The 21450-nt window shown below is 38.1% G+C and overlaps 1 protein-coding gene across 3 annotated transcripts in view; it reads right to left on the reverse strand.

Annotated features, from left to right (window-relative positions):
• Positions 1–21450, reverse strand: part of PALLD (palladin, cytoskeletal associated protein) — a 348613-nt gene that overhangs the window by 191805 nt on the left and 135358 nt on the right. For all 3 annotated transcript variants that reach the window (XM_054576070.1, XM_054576069.1, XM_054576071.1), the window contains exons 3-4: positions 11272–11450; positions 591–657 (exon numbers count right to left, since the gene is read on the reverse strand). In XM_054576070.1, the coding sequence (XP_054432045.1) occupies positions 591–657; positions 11272–11450 (246 nt within the window). The remainder of the gene's footprint in view (positions 1–590; positions 658–11271; positions 11451–21450) is intronic.

Below are 21450 nucleotides of genomic sequence, written 5' to 3' on the forward strand. Positions count from 1 at the left end.
AATTATTTGATGCTGAATGCATGCAATTGTTATGTATATACTAGCAGGTCAAAAGATTTTGTTAACGCAGTCTCAATATTTATAGAGTTTCCTACAAAATTTCTGGTAGATTTTATTTGATCTTTGAAAAATAATATTAACGTTTTACTAATAATGCATATGTCTTTGTAAGAAAAACAAAATTTTGAGATTTTCATGACAAGATCTAACTAGAAATAGACTTTATCCAAATGGAAACACATTGCTGGCCTGATGAGATATTTTCCAGTTTATATAATTACATTGATCCTCATTTATTTTTAGTAGTGATTTAGTAAATTTTCCTTCAACATGATTTTTCATAAATTTATAACTGGTTAGTTGTCTTTGAAACTAACATTATATATGGTTAGATTTTGGGATATTAATGATGAAATGAAGACTTCAAAGTTCCAATTCATAAGTTAAAAATTATGTTCCCAGTTCAAGTATTTGATCTTTGATTGGCATCAGTTGACCTTTTCTTTGAAAGCACAAAACGGGTGGCTTCATACCCCAACAATCCTGCTGACCGTCTTTGCTCTATAACTGATGAAATGGTAGGCACTTACTGTGGCATAGCTCCAGGTTGTGATATGAAAGCTAAACTTTCACTGTCAGAATCTGATGAACTGGCACCTGAGAGAGTTAAAAATAATAATAAAATTAAGATATAAGTAGTATCTATAATTGCTTAAAGAATAATGTTCTTTCTTTTTTAAACAACAACATATAGACTCTTGTTTTGAAATAAAGAATGGTTCAGACCATTTTTACTTGGACTGTGTCTTCAGAAAATCATATTAAAAAAAAGAACTACTATGAAAAGCTTTCTTCAAAGCAACATGTTTTGAATGCCAGATTTATTATTAGCTTCATTTTTATCATTTTGGCCATCACAACCATACTTTTAAATGGCTTAAAAACTCTGAAATAAATTTGAGTGTGTCTGTAGGCAAAACATTCATGGTTTTAAACTTTAACCTTTTCCCAGGAGATTTAATGGTGTGGATTTTTTTATGTCTTCATCACTCATTAATTAGGAAATGCTTACTGACTCTTGGATAAGCTAAAACACAACAGTGGCTTCATTCTTGAATAAAAGGGTCTCTGATTTTGGATCATGCTTTCCCACATTCACTTGTCTCACTACTGTTTTTGAATTAAGGGTCAGATTTTTAGTCAAAATGCATACTGTACTTATATTTTAATGCTTATGTATTTTGTGACAAGAGATTTGAGGTGACATTTAAAATTACTGCAACTGTTAACAGTATATTCTCGATATTTCTTTTATATAACTTCAGTCATTTAAATTAATATTTTAAAATATTTTAATGTAAAATAATAAATCCTTATAGAAAAGTAACCAAAGAGCCCAGAATTGTGTGATATTGTAGCAAAGACCAGTTGGTACCTTCCGTAATGCCATTCTGCATATAGCAGCCTGACGTGTGTTTTTCAGATAAACTTAATGCATCAACATATATATATTTACAAAAGTCGAATCATACCATATGTATTCTTTGCAATTAGTTATTTTTTGCCTATCAATGCATTTTAGAATAGGTACATTTACTGAACTCTTGGATGGCTGCCTAGTGTTCCTTCCCATGACTATAATATGTTTTTCCAGCCTTTTATTGATGTTGAAACCATCGTGCTTAGGTAACTCTGCTGGAATGTTTGCTGTTCCTTCCTATTTATTTCTATAACTACCGCCTAGTGTAAGCTTTCTTCACCTAGTTCCTGGACTACCACAATAGAGTCTTATCTGGTCTTCCCATTTCTCGCTCTCTCAAATTTGTCTTCAACCTATGTCACCGTAATGTTCCTATCTTCTAGAACCTCCTAAACATTCACATCCCATAACCCCAATTCAGAGAGTTGAACATATTCCCTGGTGTATATCCCACCAGGTAATGGGAACATAACAATGAAGAAAATACACACACACACCTACCTTGGTGGAGATTACATTCTTTTGAGAACACACATGGTAGATGAGGTAAGTAAATACAGTATGGTGGTGAGTGAAATGCAAAACCATAAAGCAGGGTAGGGGTGTTGGGAGCAATGGGAAAGTAGTGGGATGCAATATTAAGTAGGGTAGAGAAGAAAGCTCCACCAAGATGGAGACTTTAAATAAATGAAGATCCAAACCTGGAAGGGCTTTCCATTCCTGGTCTTTTCCCATGACTGTACCTTTAGTGACATTACTCATTCTTGTAGGAAATGCCTACCCAACTTCTTGATATTCTGTCTTTTAAGATCAGCCCAGTCATTCTTCTGAGCTCTGTCTTCTCTGAACTCCTAGCGTTCTTGTTTACATTACTCACACCACTTAAAACGTCGCATCTGCTAGAAAATTATACGTTCTTTGAGAGTTGAAGTGGTGTTAGGAAGGGAACTACCAATTTCTCAATACTTACTATTTGCCTGGCAGTCTGCTAGGCACCTCATAGCATTTAATTATAATAATGAAGCTCACTTATATCCAATTACAGATAAGAAAATTGAGGAACTCAGAGGTTAGGTAATTTGCATAAGGCCACATAACTAGGAAGCAGTGGCAACAAGATTTGCGCTTGTGTGTTTTGAGCTTGCAGTCCATGGACCTGCCCCATTCCACACGAGCTCCATGTGCTGTGTGTGTCTGTATTCCTCCGAGGGCTTAGCTTCATGCCTTGTTCATGGCAGGCCTTCAACTTCTGGTGGAATGAATGAATGGAACTTAGGAATTGCAGAGCTTGTTTGGGGCCAGGAGTAGACTGTGCAACTAGAGAAAAGCAGCAGCTTTGGTGGGAGGGGGAGAAGAGGGGAGCAGTGGTGGGAGGCAAGTCTAGAGACACAGGGTAAAATACCAGGGCTGAAGTGTTTGGACTTTACATCTAGGCATTGAGAGGGGTGACCGGGAAAATTAACTGTGCTGGATGCACTGAGGGAGTAAGGGAAAAAGCAGAGCAAAACAAAACAGCAAACTAAAACAGGTGATAGACAAGGAGAAAGTCTGACTGCGATGAGGAGGTGAGAGCTGAGCAGGGGAAAAACCAGTAGACTCAATTGTCAGAAAACCATGGTAACCGGAGGGAGATCAGTTCTAAAGGAACCATGGCAGTGCTAAGGAGAGGGCTGGCAACACCCTATGGGAGGCACCACAGACACTCTCAGACTGGCCTGAAGTTAGGAAGAGAAGTGCTATTTTTCATATCATTCCAAACAAGTCATTTTTTAAAAATCCCCTATGATTACCTCTATTTAGACTTTTTTAAAATTGTTTTTTGCTACCTTTTTCCAGCTGATTTTCAGAGAAAAGGATAAAAAAAAGTCAGTGTCCCCTGAGAAGACATTTGCGTTTTTGCACACCTGTCCAACCCTTGTGAAACCTCAATGTCACCTTCTGTCTCAGGTGTCAGAGCAGCTCCCGCAGATGGTAGCAGATCAGATCTCCCCATCTGTGCCAGCAAGTTCCCTTCCCTCCCCTCAGGGCAATCCTCTCCTCTCCTGTCTCCTCCTTTCAGTCATCTGCTCTGCACCTGCCGTCAGGAAACACCACTCCTGTCTCAGGTTAACATTTTTCTCTGTATTTATCAAACCATCACTTTCATTGCTTTATGCAGGCGCCAATCTAACAGGGGCACACGTTCCAGTCCTTGCAATTACTACTCACCTGTGCATCAGCTAGTTACCTGCTTAAATACTAACTGTTTCTGCATTGCCTCCCACACAGAGTGATGGAATCATAAGCTGACGGTCTTCCCTCTACTCTTGGGATAAGATGCAGGTGGACGGGTCACAAAAAATGAGTCTCCTGCCTTGATTGTCAAAGTGTTCCCTTTCCATGTTTAAAACTTACCCAATGTAATACTTCCTTGTAGGAAAAATCCTCATAAAATGCACAATAGTGAAAATTAAAGAAAAAATCATTTGGAATATCACCATTTATACACTTTGGAGCACATCTTCCTAAAGTTTATGCCTGTGTATATGTAAAAAATAAAATATATATTTAAAAGATAATGCTATTACACTGTCCAATTATTTGTTTCCCTGCACTTAATACATACGCCAATAAATAAATATGTACTTTTATAATTTTCTAATGGTTGCTTCAAACTCATTTGTGTGGATTTACCATGATTTTATTATTCCAGTATTAATGGATATATATATTATTTCCATTTTTAAACAGCTCACCAGAAAGGTCTGTAAAATGGCAATATATCAAAATGCCCATTTCCCCATACTCATGAACTCATTGTTTTTAATTATTTTTATTTTTGCCAATCTGATATCTTCTATGATTTTTGAAAAAACAAATTAGATATAAACCATACAGCTTTAACTTCAGGAAATAAGAAGTCTTCATAAAAGTAGATATCAACCATTAAAAATTATATATATTCACATATGTGTATTTTTTTTAATCTCTGAGTGAGGATCTCATCATGAAGTTCATCCTTTTGTCCATGTTTCGGCTTTCAAAATTTAAGACTAAATACCCCCCCTCCCCGCCCCCATTATTCACTTTTCTCCCTCCCTTCTTTTTCAGTTACTATAATTACCGTCAAGGCAATCATCATTCAAAAAGTTCAAAAAACATGAGTGTAAATCCTGTTGCCACTGCTTTCTAGTTACATGATCCCATGCAAATTACTTAACTTCTTAGTTCAACAATTTTTTTTTAACAAAAATAGGTTAAATTTTAAAAGATCTACAAAAGAGTATACAGAGTGAAATATACACATAGAGAACACTGGAGGTTGGAATCACATATGAGTTTTATATTTTCTTTTTATCTGTTTTAGATTTTAAAAATAAAATGTCCTTTTTTTGGTAATAATAATGATAGCTCACACTATGTGCCAGGCACAGGTAATTAACTCACTGAGTCCTTGGAGCAATCTAATTTGCTCCATGCGAAGATGGAGAAACTGAATTCAGAGATAGCAAATGACTGTTCAAGGTCATGGTGCTAGAGCTAGGCTAGGCAGGAAATACTGTGAAGAACCCAAACTGGGCTTAGGCTCCTTCAGCTTCTCTTCACACATTTTCAAGAGCCATTGGAAAAAACCTTATGTTCGGAGAGGCTTTTTCTTGCTGGGATCAACACGAACAGCTATTTATGGAACATCTTAGCATGCATCAAAATGTTACTTAACAGTCGTACACATTTTACTGGGTTATCCTATAAGTAAGTATCTAACAGAACCTCCCAACGTGCATCAAACTTGAGTATCCCTGCCCCACCCCTATCTTTAACGCAGCTCTGTCCTCTCCTCCATCAGACCCAACTCTTTATCCATAAGGTCCAGTTTAACCCGCCTTTCTTCATCACACACCTCAGAACAGCCGTCCTGTCCTTTTGGGAGCTCCGAAAGCTATAATGATCTGTGTGATCCATTTTGCAATCAAGAAGGGTGGCAGTGGTGGAGACTTGAGATGTCTGTATTTATTCTGTACGTTTACATTTACCTTTCCTATTCACATCATGAAATTCTTGAGGCTATCTTGTTCCCATCTAGTCCTGGAGAGTACCTCCCTCACCACCTAGAACCCACGTGGGCCAGATCCTGTCTCCTATCTCCTTCTCAAAGACTTTGCTTTTATTTTAGTCTCTCTCCATTCTGCAAGATCGATGTTTTTTTTTCTCTTGGATTATATTCATTAGCATATAAGCTCAATTATGTTATGAAAACAAACAAGAAAAGAAACAAACAAACTGCCAAAGACCATCTTTCTTTTCTAACAATTGCATGTCTGAGTATTTATCCAAAGGAAACAAAAACACTAACTCGAAAAGATATCTGCACCGCCATGTTCATTGCAGCCTTACTGACAAGAGCCGAGATATGGAACCAACCTAGGTGTCCATCGATCGATGGATGGATGGGTAAGAAAATGTGAAATACACACACACGCGCACACACACGCACCCTGGAATATTTTCAGCCAAAAAAAAAAAAAAAACCCCAAAAAACAAACAAACAAAAAAAGAAATCCTGAAATTTGCAACTAAATGGATGAAATTTGAGGGCAGTACGCTATGTGAAATAAATCAGACAGAGAAAGCCAAACACCATAAAATGTCACTTATGTGTGGAATCTTAAAAAAAAAAACCCACAATAAACACAAACCCAAACTCATAGATATAGAGAACATATTGGTGGTTGCCAGAGGCAGGGGGTTGGTGAGGTGGTGAAATGGTTAAAGGGGGTCAAACGGTACAAACCTCCAGTTATAAGTCCTGGATATATAATGTACAGCATGGCAACTGTAGTAAATAATACTGTATTATATATTTGAAAGTTGCTAATAGAGCACATCTTGTAAGTTCTCATCACAACAAGAAACAATTATAACTACGTATGGTGACCGATGTGAACTAGACTTACTGCGGTGTACACTTCGCAATATACACACATAACAAATCATTATATTGTTCACCTGGAACTGTTCTCTCTCAATTATATCTCAATTAAAAGAAATATTTTTTGACCTTACACTCTTTTGCAAATATAGGCCCTTCTCTCTACTGGTGTTTGAATAAAACATGCCCACAAATCTATTATTATTTATCTGTTGCTCCTCCTTCCACATTTTGCTAACTTTTCTCAACTCACTGCATTTGATCGTTGGTCCTTTCCAGCTGCCCAGATCCCTCTTGTTAAACGTCCTCAGTTGCTAAACCCAGCAGTTCCCTCCGGTCCTCATCTGACTGGACCTTCAGCAGCAGTGGACAGAGCTGGCACCACCCTGCCTCCTGAAACCCTCTCTCTTGCCTCCACCTACAGTCTGCCTGGTTTCCCTCCCACCCCAGAGTCTGTGCCTCTTACGCTCCTTCACTGGCATCTCCCTGTCTTGGCACTTCCACAGGGAGGAATGATTGTCCAGGCTCAGGCCTGGTTGCCTCTCTCTCCCCTGCCTCCCCTTTTCTCTCTGATAGGCCTGCCCAGTAACATGTCCAGTCCCATAGCTTTAGTTACCATCGACATTCTCATGCTCCCAAATGTTTTACTCACCCTGTGCACTCAACTATACTCATAATTCCAATTGCTGACTCAACATGTCCAACTGGCTATCTAAATAGGAATTTCAAATTTTGCACGTTCAAAACATAACACTTCCTTCTGTCCCCTGCCCTGTTCCTTCCCAGTCTTCCACATTTTTGAGATTGGCAACATTGTTCACACCAGTGGAAAAGCTGAAACCCATGGAGCTACCTGATTCCTTTCCTCCTCTCAGCCCCTCACCGAATTCACCACCAGGGGTAGACAGCTTATGGAGTCTACCTCTGAATTCTTAACTCAGATCCGACTCTTGCACCTCCACGTACACCATGTCCTCCTGAAGTACCATCATCTCTCCTCTACCACTGCAGGAGGCTGCTAGCTGGTCTCCCATGACACACCAAAGCAACAGCTTGATACAGGGTGGGGCCGCAGTAGGTTTATAGTTGTTCATGTGGCAAATAATATTGAATACAATCATAAATTAATATAAGAATAAACTGTGTTTCACGTACTCAAAACTGTAAACCTACTTTGGTCCCACTCTATATAAATCAGCTAATGTGACTTTTCAGTTTAAACCCTCCATGACTTGTGAGCTTATTTAAATGGAGACCACATTGCTAACAGTGACCATAAGGTCCCATGTCCCCAAGAACTGGCTGCTGCCCACTCCTCCAAGCTGCCTCTTCTCTCTTATGCTCCTGCTAGCCGGGACTTCTGCTCTTTGAACACATCTGGTCTTCCCCTCCCCGGGCCTTGGGGTTGTGCCTTCTGTGTGAAACACTCTTTCCCCAGTCTCCCTATTGGTTTCTTCTAAGGGTTCTGGCCTTAGATCAAATGTCACCTCCTCAGAGAGGCTTTTCTGATCACCTTCACCTATCAATCACCTTTGCTTTCTTCCCAGCACTTGCTGGTGTTGGAATTATTTATGAGTTTACTCTCCTTCCTCCTCTGGAGAGGCAGTGAAGTGAGAATGCAGGCCTATCCTATTCACCAACGAGTCTCCAGCGTCTACATCACTCTTGACTTACAGTAGTTCATTAGTAAATACTTAATGGAATCTAAATAGTGCTCAGTATGTGCCCTGAAAAAATGCTTTGCTCAGATCCTAAATCCTGTTACTACACTGAGGTGATTACAGCTAGACCACAGCTGCCTCGGTAATGAGTTCATCTACATTTAACTCTATGGAGGTTAACACGGCAGAGTCAGGAATCGGACAGCCTGGTTTTGAAATCTTGAACCCCACGTGTGCGCTTGTGCATGCATCTATGTTGTGTGTGATTCTGGGCTACACTTAGCCTCTATAAGCTTCAACGTCCTCGATCATAAAATGGGGGTGATTTTTGTAAAGATTAAATATGATCATCCATGTAAAAATGAAGTGCTTGGTTCCTAGTTAACACTAAATCATTATCAGACACTGTTCTTAAGTTATAATTTCTTTTGTACCATTCTGAAACCTGATGCATAAGAACATGCAGTTTAGTCAGTTTCCAATTTGTAGGTTGTTACACTTCTAAGGAAGGCTTTGCTTAGATTTTAAAATTTTTCAAAAAACTTCCTACCCTGTGAAAGACCCTCCCTGAGTACATGCTGAAATATTAATAACATGCTTTAGGAAACAATTCAATCAAGATATGACTTAGTCTTTTTAGTGCCGGATAAGTAAAATATAAAAATTTATTACTTTCCGTCATAATAGCCTAAGAATTTATCTAAAGTTCTGTTCTCAGGGATAAAAACATACTGAAATCTCTCAGGTTTAAAAAAATTTATTACCCATATTTCACAAGGCCAATGAGCCAGTTTTTTATATTAGGCATAGGAGACTGAATCTTAATGGCTCCTTACCCTCACTCGGTCCAGCTTCCTTATCCTCCTCGTCACGCACAGCCTGTCTGAGTCACAGACACTCAACAGCGGGCTGGCTAAGGAAGTAGTGTTATGTGGAAAACTGTGTGCTGGGGGGGGAATCAACTGTCTTTATTGAAGTCCAGGGCATGAAATATACAAGGCAGAGAGAACTGGAGGTGTATCTTCCCATATCGAGTAGCTCATCCAGATAATTTGAAGGCAGAAGGGGACTGGTGGTTCAGAAGCTATGCATGGGAGGAACAAATTTAATTAAATAAAATTAAAGATGATGCTGTGAATGTTTTTGGTCTACCAGAGGTCGACACTGACACTGGTTTAAAAGGTAGAGACAGTTTTCCTTTTTTCATATGAAAAGTGAGGCTATCTTATATATATTGCAGTTAATTTTTAAGTTTATTTATAATCATATAACACTTTATATATTTCTATTTTGTCACTTATTACAATATCACTTATTTTATATTGTTTTATTTTAATGTACCCATCTCTGCTGTCAGATATCAAGAACTGCATCTTAATCATATCTGTACCTATGCTGTCTCACACATATTAGAGCCTGAAAAAGTACTGGCTGAATTGAGATGATAGGCTATGTCTTTAATATGAATTCATTTAATATCTGTATTATAAAAGCAACGCACACTAAAATTCACCACACTTCTAGCAGTGCTGAAGCAAATAAGCGTTTAACCTTAAGGTGTTCTATCTGAACTTGGATTTGGGAGACAAATCGGACCATCTAACAAGCACGTATTTAGGGGAAGTTCCCTTTATTATACTCTAAAATACTTCAAGAAGGTTGCTACACAGCCTGCCCTTGACTAATACTGCCGACTTATTGAATGTTAAAAACCTTTGTTGTTCTTTTTCTATTACTTTAGCCCTTCAGTATGTATGCGGCACGGTGGTTAAGAATATGGGCCCTGGAGACAGAGGGCTTGGATTTAAATCCTTGTGTAACTTTGAATGAGTCCCTCTAACCTCTCTGGGTCTCAATTTACTCACTTGTAAAAAAGCAATACTAATAATACCTCATAGGCTAACAGCAAAGTTTAAATGGTTATATACGTATACTACGTGTGCATTTATGAGTCCCGTGCAAGTATCAGTCACTGCTATATGCAGAATGTTTGCTTTCATTAACACGGCAAGGTCCCTTGAGGAGCTCACAGATGTTTGCTTTCAAAGATAATGCAGAGGAACCTTTTATTAGAAGTAACGTGCACGCTCAGTGAGTGGTAATAGCTCCTTCTATAAATTGTCAGTTCTTGAAGGAGCTATAAATGATGGCTTACATCCTGCTTTCTTCTGCTTTAACTAAAGAAGAAATTTGGCAGTACTGAACAGTTAAAAGTAGTAAAAAGATGAAGAATAAGGAAGTGGAGACCTCAGGAATTTAAATTTTCTTTATATACATGGTATGGCACAAATAATGCCCCTTTTTGTACAAATCATAAGAATGCAATTCTGTAACATACCAATATCAAACTCAAGCACATCAGATGACATTTTAGCTGACATGTTCAAATTAAAACTATTAATTATTACACCCATATTATTACCCTACCAACCATACTCAAGCAGGCATTACTTCTGCCAGACCCTGTGTTTTCCTATTTTTGAAAAGCAACCAATTAATAGGATACACATCAATTTATAGATTTAGGGAATAATATAAGAATGTGGTACTTAAAACACTTCCAATTTAAGCTACTGGTATTGGTCAAAGCCCTGGCTCGGCTGGTTAGAGTATTGTCCAAGCATACCAAGGTGGTGGGTTCAATCCCCTGTCAGGGGACAAACAAGAATCAACCAATGAATGCATAAATAAGTGGAACAAGAAATCAATGTTTCTCTCTCTCTTTTTCTCCCTCTCTCTCTAAAAATCAATCAATAAAAAAATTATTGGCATTGATTAAAACACAATAACATAAAACTAAATACTTTGATTATCAAGTTTTCTAATTAATTCCCTACAGGCTGAGTCTTGTCAAACATACTAAAAAATATTAACTTATTCTTATGAATGATTTCAACTTTGGTTGATACAGTATTTCAATATGTTTCCATTCTTTTTTTTCACTAGAGAAACCAAAAATAAATCGGGTACTTTATATTTTAAATAAATTGAAGTTAATGTAGCAGAAATGTTTCAAATTAAAAGGAACAAATATTGACATTAGACATGGCTGATGCATTCCTAAGTGTCAGAACCATTCGATTTATTTATAAAGTTTTCAGGAGATATGAGTTTTGAATCACAACGCCATTATGCATTGGAAAAGCATATTCACAATGAAGCCCTCTTGATATTGAGGCTGTTAGACCATTCACACTCCTTCACTGCACATCTCTCCTTACCTTCGATGAACACCTCCGCAGACGTTGCGTCTGAGCCGCTCGGATTCGTAGCCAGACAGGTATAGCGGCCTGTGTCGTCCTCAAAGGCTTCTGCTATGACCAGGGTGTGGCGGTCCCCCCCCTCACAGTGGATCTGAATATCAGGAGTGTTGTGTAGCTCCTTCCCCTCACAGAACCATCTGCAGGCCAAATGGAGGTCAAAGGACAGGAGAGAAAGGAAGGATAGAGTGATGCTTAAAATAATAAAGCAGAGGCAAAAGGCTGGGTGCTATGTAATCAGATGCTTGTTTGATCAAAAAAGATCTGTGTCAATATTACTGACGGAAACTCTACATTTTAGATCATGAAATTAGTGACTAGACAATGCCCACAAGGTTTTGTTTGTAAAGCGCCTTGTACATTTTGTCAACCTTGAAGTAAGCAACATCGTTATACTTGGAAAGACCATTCCAGTTACAAAAGAAAAGGAACAGAATTTCAAAGTGTCTTATAAAATGTTTTATAATGAATGACTCTTACATTTATTACAGTTTTATCCAGGATTTCTTATCTAAAGAAAAATATTAAAATAATATAAACGTTATGCTCAAAATATCTAATGTATCAAGGGAAACTAATCATCGAGTTAAAAAAATCATAGGCAGCAATATTTTTGTTGACCCTAAGACTCCTGATCAGCTGAGCAATAACAGAGTTAATGCCTTCCACATTTCTGATATTTACAAAACTTCCTAGCAGACCGCTTGGCTTCTACAACAAGAGAAATGGAGCGGTTGTAATTCATTCTTGCTGGTCAGCACTTTTCCTTTCCCAGACAACCAGGACCTTGGTTGGTGTGGGAGGCTGCAAGCTGCCAGACTATTTTAGCACAGGTTCTCTCTCACACTCTTTCCTTTATTCCCCCAGCACCTCAAACTCTCAACAGGAGTTTTATAAAAACTATGAAGCTGTCCCAACCTCCTCCCTCCAAAATGTGATTTATTTTTTAAGAAATATGTAGGAATGTGTCACTACTGAAAGGATTGAAGTCTCTGGGACTGTATTGTCCAGTTAGCTCTTAATCAGCACTTGGATATTTTCTCCAAGTCTAATCTTCTAGAAAATTCTTTGGACTTGGTACCCTTTTGTGAGAATATGGCACCGAACACTAACTTTTTTCTGTATTTAGATAGCATAATACAGGTATTTGTCTATATTTAATCTGAAAATAATGTTAAAAAAACAAATCTGTTTCTAAAACTCAGAGTACTAACTCCAAAACTGTATTTAAAAATAAATATGGGGCAGTCACAAAAGAACAGATATGACTTCTGCAATTAAAATACATTTTAAAAAATACCAGCCAACTGACCACCCTATGCAATGCACTGTATATAACTTTTTTTTTAATACTTACCCGAGGACATATTTTTTCATTGCTTGTTCAGAGAGAAAGGGAGAGAAACATTGATTGGCTGCCTCCTGTATGTACCTGGACTCGGGGGTTGAACCCAAAACCTAGGTATGTGCCCTGACTCGGAATCGAACCCTCAACCTATCAGTTACAGGAGAGGGACACTCCAAACAACTGACCCACACAAGCCAGGGAATATATTATTTCTGAGGCAATGAGAAGAGCAGTGTTCATTGCTTCTGTGGCAGTTTGTGGTCCCTTTGTTTTCATCAAGCTTTGGAGAACATTCCAGGCTACAACCATCCTTCAGTTCCTTCTTTTCTGTTCTTTCCACAGTCACAGTCCAGGTCCTCACCCATGAGAATTAGGCTGACATTGTAATTGTTCTAAAGTTTTTTAATTGATCTCTTCATCTCCAGTAAGTTATGGATCCTTCCTATATCCCAAATCAGATTACAGTTCTTCAAACTTTTCCCTACATACATCATTCACTAAAATTCAGATCTACATTGAGGCATTTCACGTAACTTGGCCCTGATTTTATTTTCAATCATTTTCCTATACTAATCCCTGTTTCTGTCACATATTTGCATGGATTTATTGTTCCTGACACAGCCCTCATGTATTTCTTGCCTGCTCTCCCCTCCTTGGAATTCTCTCCTTACACTCTTCATTAATCTCATCCAAGAGCTACTCCTCCTGAACAGCCATGTGAAAGGCTTCTTTAACAGATTAAGCTCAAACATATGTCTGCTGAGCTTCTTCTGTCTGGGAGGCACTGCATTACATACTACAGGTGGTAGAAAGAATGCCCGATACACTCTGGAACTAGTTGAGAAGTCTGCCTGTCTGTATTGTCAAAGAGAATTTTTTATCTTTCATAAAAAATATATAAACCAACTATTAGAGGGAAAACACAACATGAGAGAAGACAGTAAAGGTTTAACAGAAAGGCTGGTTGCTTTGGTTCAATGTACTTCATAGGGAAACCTCTGTTTACTGACCAAGGGGTGTCGTATCTTGACCTCTGACTCACTGCTCAGCAAACTTACAAGGTCTGTTTTTGTATGGCCCAAAATCTAAGAAATGGTTTTTATATTTTGAAATGTTTGAGAAAAATTAGAAAAATATTTTGTGACATAGGAGATTATATAAAGTTCAAATTTCATGATCTATACATTTTTTTTGGAACACAACCGTGCTCATTCATTTACGTAGCATCTATGGCTGCTTTTGTATTACAGTGACAATGTTGAGTAGTTGCAAAAGACTGTACGGCTCACAAATCCTAAAATATTTGTTTGGACTTTATAGAAAAAGCTGGCTAACTCCTGCTCTAACTTCTTGCTCCTCAAAGTGTGATCCTTGGACCAGCAACACCAGCATCATTTGGGAGCTTGTTAGAAATGCAGAATCTTGACCCTCATCCCAAATCTACTGAATCAGTTCAGATCCCCTTGGTAATTCACATGCACGTAAAAGTTAAGACGTTCTGGTCTATTATGTTTGGATCACAGTAACTTGCTTCACAGACTTCTGGCTTTTTCTCTAGGTTATTCACTTCTTTAATATAGCAACCACATTTTATGTGTTGAGTATCTCTGGTCCCTTGCACTTAAGTACATGGAAAATTGTGTTGTTTGTTTCTTCCACCTCTCTACTAAAAAAAAAAAAAATTATTCATTTGATAATTGATGATATATCACTTTAGACTACCTTCTGTGTAGTTCCCTTATACCATATTTGAGGCCTATTGCATTTATGTCTTATTTTCCCCATCTAAAAAAATTGACCCCATTGCAGAAAAATGCATTCTTAAAACTTTTTTTCATTGATTCATAGTGTATTACATATAGTTGATGCTTTACAAACACTGTCTGCTACTCATTACTTTAGAATATCCTTTCCATGAATAAACAAATGTTGAAGAATCTGTCACCTACTAGATTTGGAAGATACTGTGTATTATATATCAGTCCTTGACATTTGTCATTCACGTTTTCTTATTAAAGTTCCTAAGAAGTGCTGCAGGAAAAAAATTTGTTTAACATCCTCTAATCTAGTATTTACTTGACCATGATATTGTTTTTCTTATTTAGCATCTATTAACATCCCATATGTAGTTGCAGAATGCATTTCTAGCATATTTATCCAATAGAACTTGTAGTTTTAAAAAATAAATTAAGATCAATTATAATACGAACAACGATGATCAGTATTAGGCTGAAGAAAATAATCAGTAAGCTCAAAAAAATAATTGAAATATATTTTGATACTTGGCAGAAAGATAAAGGCAACAAATGCATTTTCTGTAATAGTCTAGCAAATGTACTTAGTCTCCTGAAATGGCTCATTATATCTTCAACATTTAAATATGGTGAAATTATGGGTGCTTACAAACTTCTAGCCTGACCTGTTTTTTTGCTTTTTAAACACGCATGCTTTTTGTTCTCCAGTTCTGTGAATAAAATTTAAAAAGCATCTCAGATTCAAACACATAGTAGAAATAATGCAGAGAAAAGACTAAAGCATGTGATAACTATAACTAACATGAGTCAATACACTGAATTGACACTGTCAGGGAAAAGTCAGATTGTTACTGATGTTAAGTGCCTGTCGAGTGATCAGTTCTATGCTGTTAAGCTGTGGTCAGATAGGGTGTAACTCAAGTGGAGGAAAAAAACTGCAAATATTTAGATGGTAGACTCCCTTTAGTAACAAAAAGGGCAGGATAGTTCCTGGACAATATTTAAATAAATGTGTGTTTAAATTAGGATTGGAACCATTTGCACGTTGGAGCTTGGAATGGCCTAGCTAAGAGGTCCCTCCCAGGAATGGCTAATTCTTACCTATAGTCAACACTCTCCTTCAAGTACTCCTTTCATTTGAAAACTAACCAATCCAGAACCATATCACCACCACCCCCACCTCAGGGCTATTATTCCCTCCTCCTAATCACCCCAGAGCCAGGTAGCATCTGGAGACAGCTCCTATGCCCCAGAGCCCACTGAAATCATTCCGACTAGCCAATTCCAAATCTGCATTCTGCTGCATCCATTCCTTCCCTTGGAAACCACAACAAAGGCTTTTGCCCAGGTTTCAGTTTTCTCCCTTGGCCTCCAGGCCAACTCTGAAACTTCCCTGCATGTCCCTACTTGCACATGCACCCTCACAAAATTTGGGGAGAATGATAGTTCTTAACGATGTATATAAATTCAAATTAAGGAAAGGAGAATTATGGTAATATTTATTGGATGAGTATTATATATGCTATGCACTTTGAAAATATGGCTTTATTTAATTTCTCATCAACTTTGTAATGTAGTTTTCATTATATTTTGAGATACAGGCAACTCTCCTTTATCTACAGAAATGAAAAAGGAGAATATGGACAATTCAATCCAGATAATCTTCAAAATTTCACTTTCCTTAATACTGGTTGCTTAACCTTTCATCAAACTTTTTACTGTGGAGATTAACAAATTTTAACCAAGTTTACTAATTCTTCCTCTTGAATCTCTGATAGAGCTACTAAGTAGCTATGTAATTGCCACACAATGAGGAGCTGGGAAGGAAACCTTAAAAAATTAGTATGAGTGGTAAGTCCCCATTCAAAAGTATTGGGAGCTAGACTGGTTGTTAGACTTCAAGCCCCTAAACAGGGTATGAAAATAGTCTTGCATTAACTGAGAAATAAAGTGTGAAAGGGATAGGCGATGTCGTCATATTCATCCAGTCAAACATTTATCTATTTATCGAAGGGTTATTGCGCTTCAATTCCAATCCGAGGAACAGACTGGGGGTACAGATGTCAGCTAGGTTTCTTATTTCATGAGACTACTGGTAGGGGGAAATAGAGATGAAAACTCCATTACAGACATGAGGAGATGCTGAGTATGCTTCAGCTAATGAACTGCGGTTCTTCTGTCACATGGAAGCATGTATTGCTTAAAGACATCTTTAAAAATTGGTTATTGCTTCATACTTATAGATTAAGTTTGCTTTGGATAAAATACTTAGGTCGAAATCAATTGATTAGAGAGGAAATGTAGATGGACTTCATGAGTCTCAAATTTTTCCTTTCAATTCACAGAGATTCTAACAGAGAAAAAAGGATTGTAGTATTTAAAGCTCTGTAAGATAGCACATTTCTTTTTATTATTCTGTGCTAGGCATGCATATACATATATTTCCCCCCCCTCAGGATTTTTCAAATATCCCAGCCCAAAAATGAGATAGAGCCAAAGATTCAGGGATCTTATTATGGCACCAGCAGGATGTGGTGGGATTGAAATTCAAGAAGATGTTTTACGTATTAAGTTGTTTGTATGAAAAATAATACAATAATTAATAACTAATGAGAATAAACTCTGTTTCGCATACTTACCACTGCAAACCTACTTTTGCCCCACCCTGTAGTTAATTGTTCACCCGCTACAATTCAAGGTGTAACCTCTGACTTTGTCTGAGGCCCCTTGTTAGAGGAGAGTGGCTGTACCCACTGTTCAGTTAGATCAGAAGAGGTCAGAAGGATAACCAGAACCAGGGGGATCCCAGATGCTTCTAAGCAAGTGGCTGTCTTTGAAAATCACCAATCGTTTCCATCCTCAGGTAGTGTAAGAACATTTTCCTCCCTGGTGTGACTTTTCTTTTTCAGAGACTAGGGTCTCTTATGGCCTTAGTAACTAGGCCTGGGGCTCAGAGCTGTATACAGGAGTTGGGATGTACATCTGGGAGTGCTCAGAACACTTTGGTTCTCTGACACAGGGCACTATTGTTGATTTTTATGAGAATAAACTCAACCACTTAAATGAGAGGAACTAACAAATCCATTGGCAAAGTATAATATCTACTATCCAGCATACTATACTAATAGTTTATGTTTAAAAAACCCACATATGGCATCACTTGGCTTACAAGTTGACTACTAAATATCTATTCCGATTCTATCACTTAAAAGGAAATATAGATTTTTTTGACTGACAGTTTCTTTTTGTATCTTTATTTTTTTGAACCACAACTATGTATCCTGGAAATTTTCTGTGTCCTGCATTTTAAACATGTGGCTTTTAAAATGAACAAATCTGACTTATAAAAGTTATGGAGCTTCATCAATGAATCTTAGCTGATAGCCTCCAACTCTGCTAAGGAAATGATCAATCTCAGAAGTCATTTAATAGAAACAATAAGGTGCTTTCAAATAAAAGCCTCTAAGAACAGCTGAGTTTTTATTTTCTCCTCCGAGTCCGTTTCCTCATGCTCAGGGGGAAACAAAGTTAAGTTGAAAGATGCCTATTTTTGCTCCACAACTCCACTGATTTGCACTTCCTAGAAAAATGTATCTTCAAAAGGATGTCGGCGATGATTGCAGGGTGGCAAATGTAGCCCGCAGCTGCCCCCTTCTCCCAAAGTGCAAGCAGCCACATGGTTTCAGGGAAGCGCACGCTTGAAGAAAACGAAAGGAACCATTCTCTTTAATGTTATAACAAAAATAAAGGGCAGAAGAAAAAAACCCGCAGAGACATCAATGGTTCCGCAGCGGTTATATTTTCCAGGTGTTCCTTTCTCCCTAAGGAATCGCGGTGCTCTGCCGTGAGCTGGAGAACCCCCCCAAAACAAAACTGGCAACTGAAGCCCAAGATGAATTTTGTTTATGCCTAACTCAAAGTCGGGCCATCTGTAAATATCATATTTCATACATCCGCAATTAAACACCCATTCATTTTCATGGGGTACTTTTTGTCTTGTCACCAACGATTTCTTAATTTTTTACATATGTTCGTATTAACCACAAGACACACCATGTTTATTCTGTCATGGGGATTAATAGGCAGACCAAAGTGAAATTAGTCCTTGTCTAAATTTACCATGGCTATAATTTCATGAGTGCTTAGCTCAAAGACCAATAGCTAAATTTGTGTGGGCGACAGATGTACTTTAACCCTGTGGTCCAAAAGAGACAGTGAACGGATTGACTTTTTTGCAATTCAAAGGCCAGGAAATGATAAAATAGATTTTGATCCCAAACAAGACTCAAGTCTAGCAATTCTTTCCTCTAATAATAATTTTATCTCCTGAGAAAGATAAAACAGAAGGGGAGGGCAGTCTAGCTAAAAGTAAACTTCAGAAATGAATATATCTTGTTTCATATAGACCATGAGAGGTCACTTTATGTGTGAACACCGTGAGCACGAATATATTTAATCACTATCCCTAAAAAACAACTACAAAAATAGGCAATGGAAATCGACACTATTTGTGCTGCAAGGAGCTGTTAAACGCTTTGATCACTCCTGATAGTTTCCATGTTGCTGTTATGGGAGGAAGGACCTAGGACTGGGAGTCAGCAGCCCATGGTTCTGATTTGGCCTGGTCCATACACTAGCTAAGCTGAATTGTGATCCTGTCGCTCTCTCTTTGGAGGCTTGAGTTTCCTTCTTTGTGAAATGTGAAGAATGAGCTAGCCCAGTGTTATCTCAAATGTGTCGGAAGAAAGTAGTTCTGGAGCAAGTTGACAGATACAATTGAAAACGGGTTCTGTGGTCAGTTGGGTTTACAGAGCATCGGGTTAAACAAAATTAAAACATCTGTCTTTACTACACATTTTTTTAGAACTTTGTACTGAATTTCCAAGAGAGAACAATGGGAGGTATCCTCAGTCTTAGCTGACTGTGGAACGGATGTTTAGAGAATCATGTTGAAGGATTAGTGTTCTGTGGAACACATTTTGGAAAACACTGGGTTGAATTATATCACTAACATCCTATCTAACTCTACAATAGTATTGTAACATTTAATGCTGATTGCTAGCATCTCATCTGTCCTTGACAACTCTAAGAATTTTTGGGGGGAGAGGGGAAACTTCCATTTGCCTTGGTACATGAAATTACTGTTTTTGTTTTTTTTTTTAATTCCCTCTTTTGGAAAACACTCAGGGCGACCATATAATATAATGTCCAAGTCAGGACATTTCTGAGAGTGAAATCAGCTACTATTAATTATTACAAAATAAATGTGGATTGTTCCAGGCACACCAGGATGTGGAGTCATCATATTTAAACTTCACTGTGAAAAGCAATTTGAAATTGTGATTTTGGCTTCAGTGGTATTCTGACTCTATGCAAATGCAATTCATTCCCATGAGTAGACAAGAGTAAATTTCACAGTATCTGAGGGGGAAAAAAAGAGTTCCCAACCCTCCTGTCGCTCACTCACAAATTCTCAAGTCACACCTGTTAGTTAAAAAAAGTAGATTCATCCTCATCAATCCACTATATAAACACAAAACAAGTCAGCATGACCTGACAAGTCACACTTCAAAGTTACTTATAGTGTGAAAATTCATACTGAAAGTTTCCAAGCCTTCAAAGTGTTGGGGAAAGAATGGATTATACAGAGAGCCTGAGAGTGAGAAATTGCATACATAAAACAGCTAGAGGTGCACATTCAGCTATTTTGTTGCTACAGTTAGGGCTGGTAATTATTAGCCATTGTTATAACTTGGATTACATTCCAAAGGGCATAAAATGAGATGTTTTATTAGATAATGCTGTCAGTCTTCTATGCTTTTGGAACTTGTCCACGGAAATATCATAATTACCTCAGAATTATGAAACCCAAAATGACTACAATCAAAGTAGGGTGTGGGGAAGCAGGTCCTCTTGGTGTCTTTAACTCTATAGAATTGCAGAAATCCACGTAAAACAGTTCATGTGGGGACCACTCCTAGAAAGCCCAGCAGTTATTTCCTTGCCATCTGATAAGCAATTACACTGAATACAACTTTTTCCTGAGCAGTGGACCCTCTTTCCCCGAAGTCGAGGAACAGGAGATTTTTTGTCTACAATTTTTCCTAGCTTATCAGTCAGCCCCTCAGTTTCTTGCCTTAACTGTGCTGCCAGCTAATCATGATTGGGAGTAAGGAAGGAGGAGGCGCAAAGAAGTGAGGGTAGAGAATGGGGGGGGGGGGAATCCCTCTCATTCTGAAAAGGATGCAACTTTAGAAGTCAAAAGGCCTTTGCCTTTCCATCTTTCATCTCATCTCCAAAGGAGTCTTTAGCTAACACTGTGCTGGGTGAGGCCTATCTGTTGAGCCAAGCTCAGCTGCTCCAGGCAAGGAGGGCAGCATTGGCCTCTTTGCACAGTGTTCTGGTTCTATGTGTCTTGTCTGATGATGAAGGTCATTAGATCAAACGTGGCCAGTTGATCTCTCAGCAACCCCAAGATAAACGTCAGAAACAGAGTGTGAGTGCAAGTGAAGTTCAACTGTACACCCAGCAAACTCAGGTCAAAGCCACCCCCTTTCCAGAACAGACTTCCCTTTTTGTGTCCCTCTCACAGGTTTACCAAGGAGAGCTATAACAAATGAAGTACATAATAAATGAAAAAATAATAAATGAAGTATTCACTGTGAGGGGTTGAGGAGGACTCTTTTCATGAGACAATGAAAAGTGAGGTACAGATGGAATTATATTGTTAGCAAATAGCTCTCCGGGGTCTTGCACCAACGATCCTGTCGGCTACATAGTAAATACCTTCCTGGAAATTGTTGAGCAATATTTTACGCACACACTCTCACACATATACATCATCACACAATGTACTTATGCACACACATACCTGGATTTAACATCTGATAAGCTCCGTGAATAAATTTCCTGCAAGAGTCTCAAACATTGTGCAAATGCTGCTTTGCAACTACCTTTCTGATTCTAGCCACACAAGTAATTATCTGAATCGTACCTGTCGTCTTTCTCCCAACAATTCAGATCAAATACATACTTTTG

Source organism: Pteronotus mesoamericanus, unplaced genomic scaffold, assembly GCF_021234165.1.
Source record: "Pteronotus mesoamericanus isolate MK-2021 breed Mesoamerican mustached bat unplaced genomic scaffold, CSHL_Meso_final contig_32, whole genome shotgun sequence".
NCBI classification, from domain to species: Eukaryota; Metazoa; Chordata; class Mammalia; order Chiroptera; family Mormoopidae; genus Pteronotus; species Pteronotus mesoamericanus.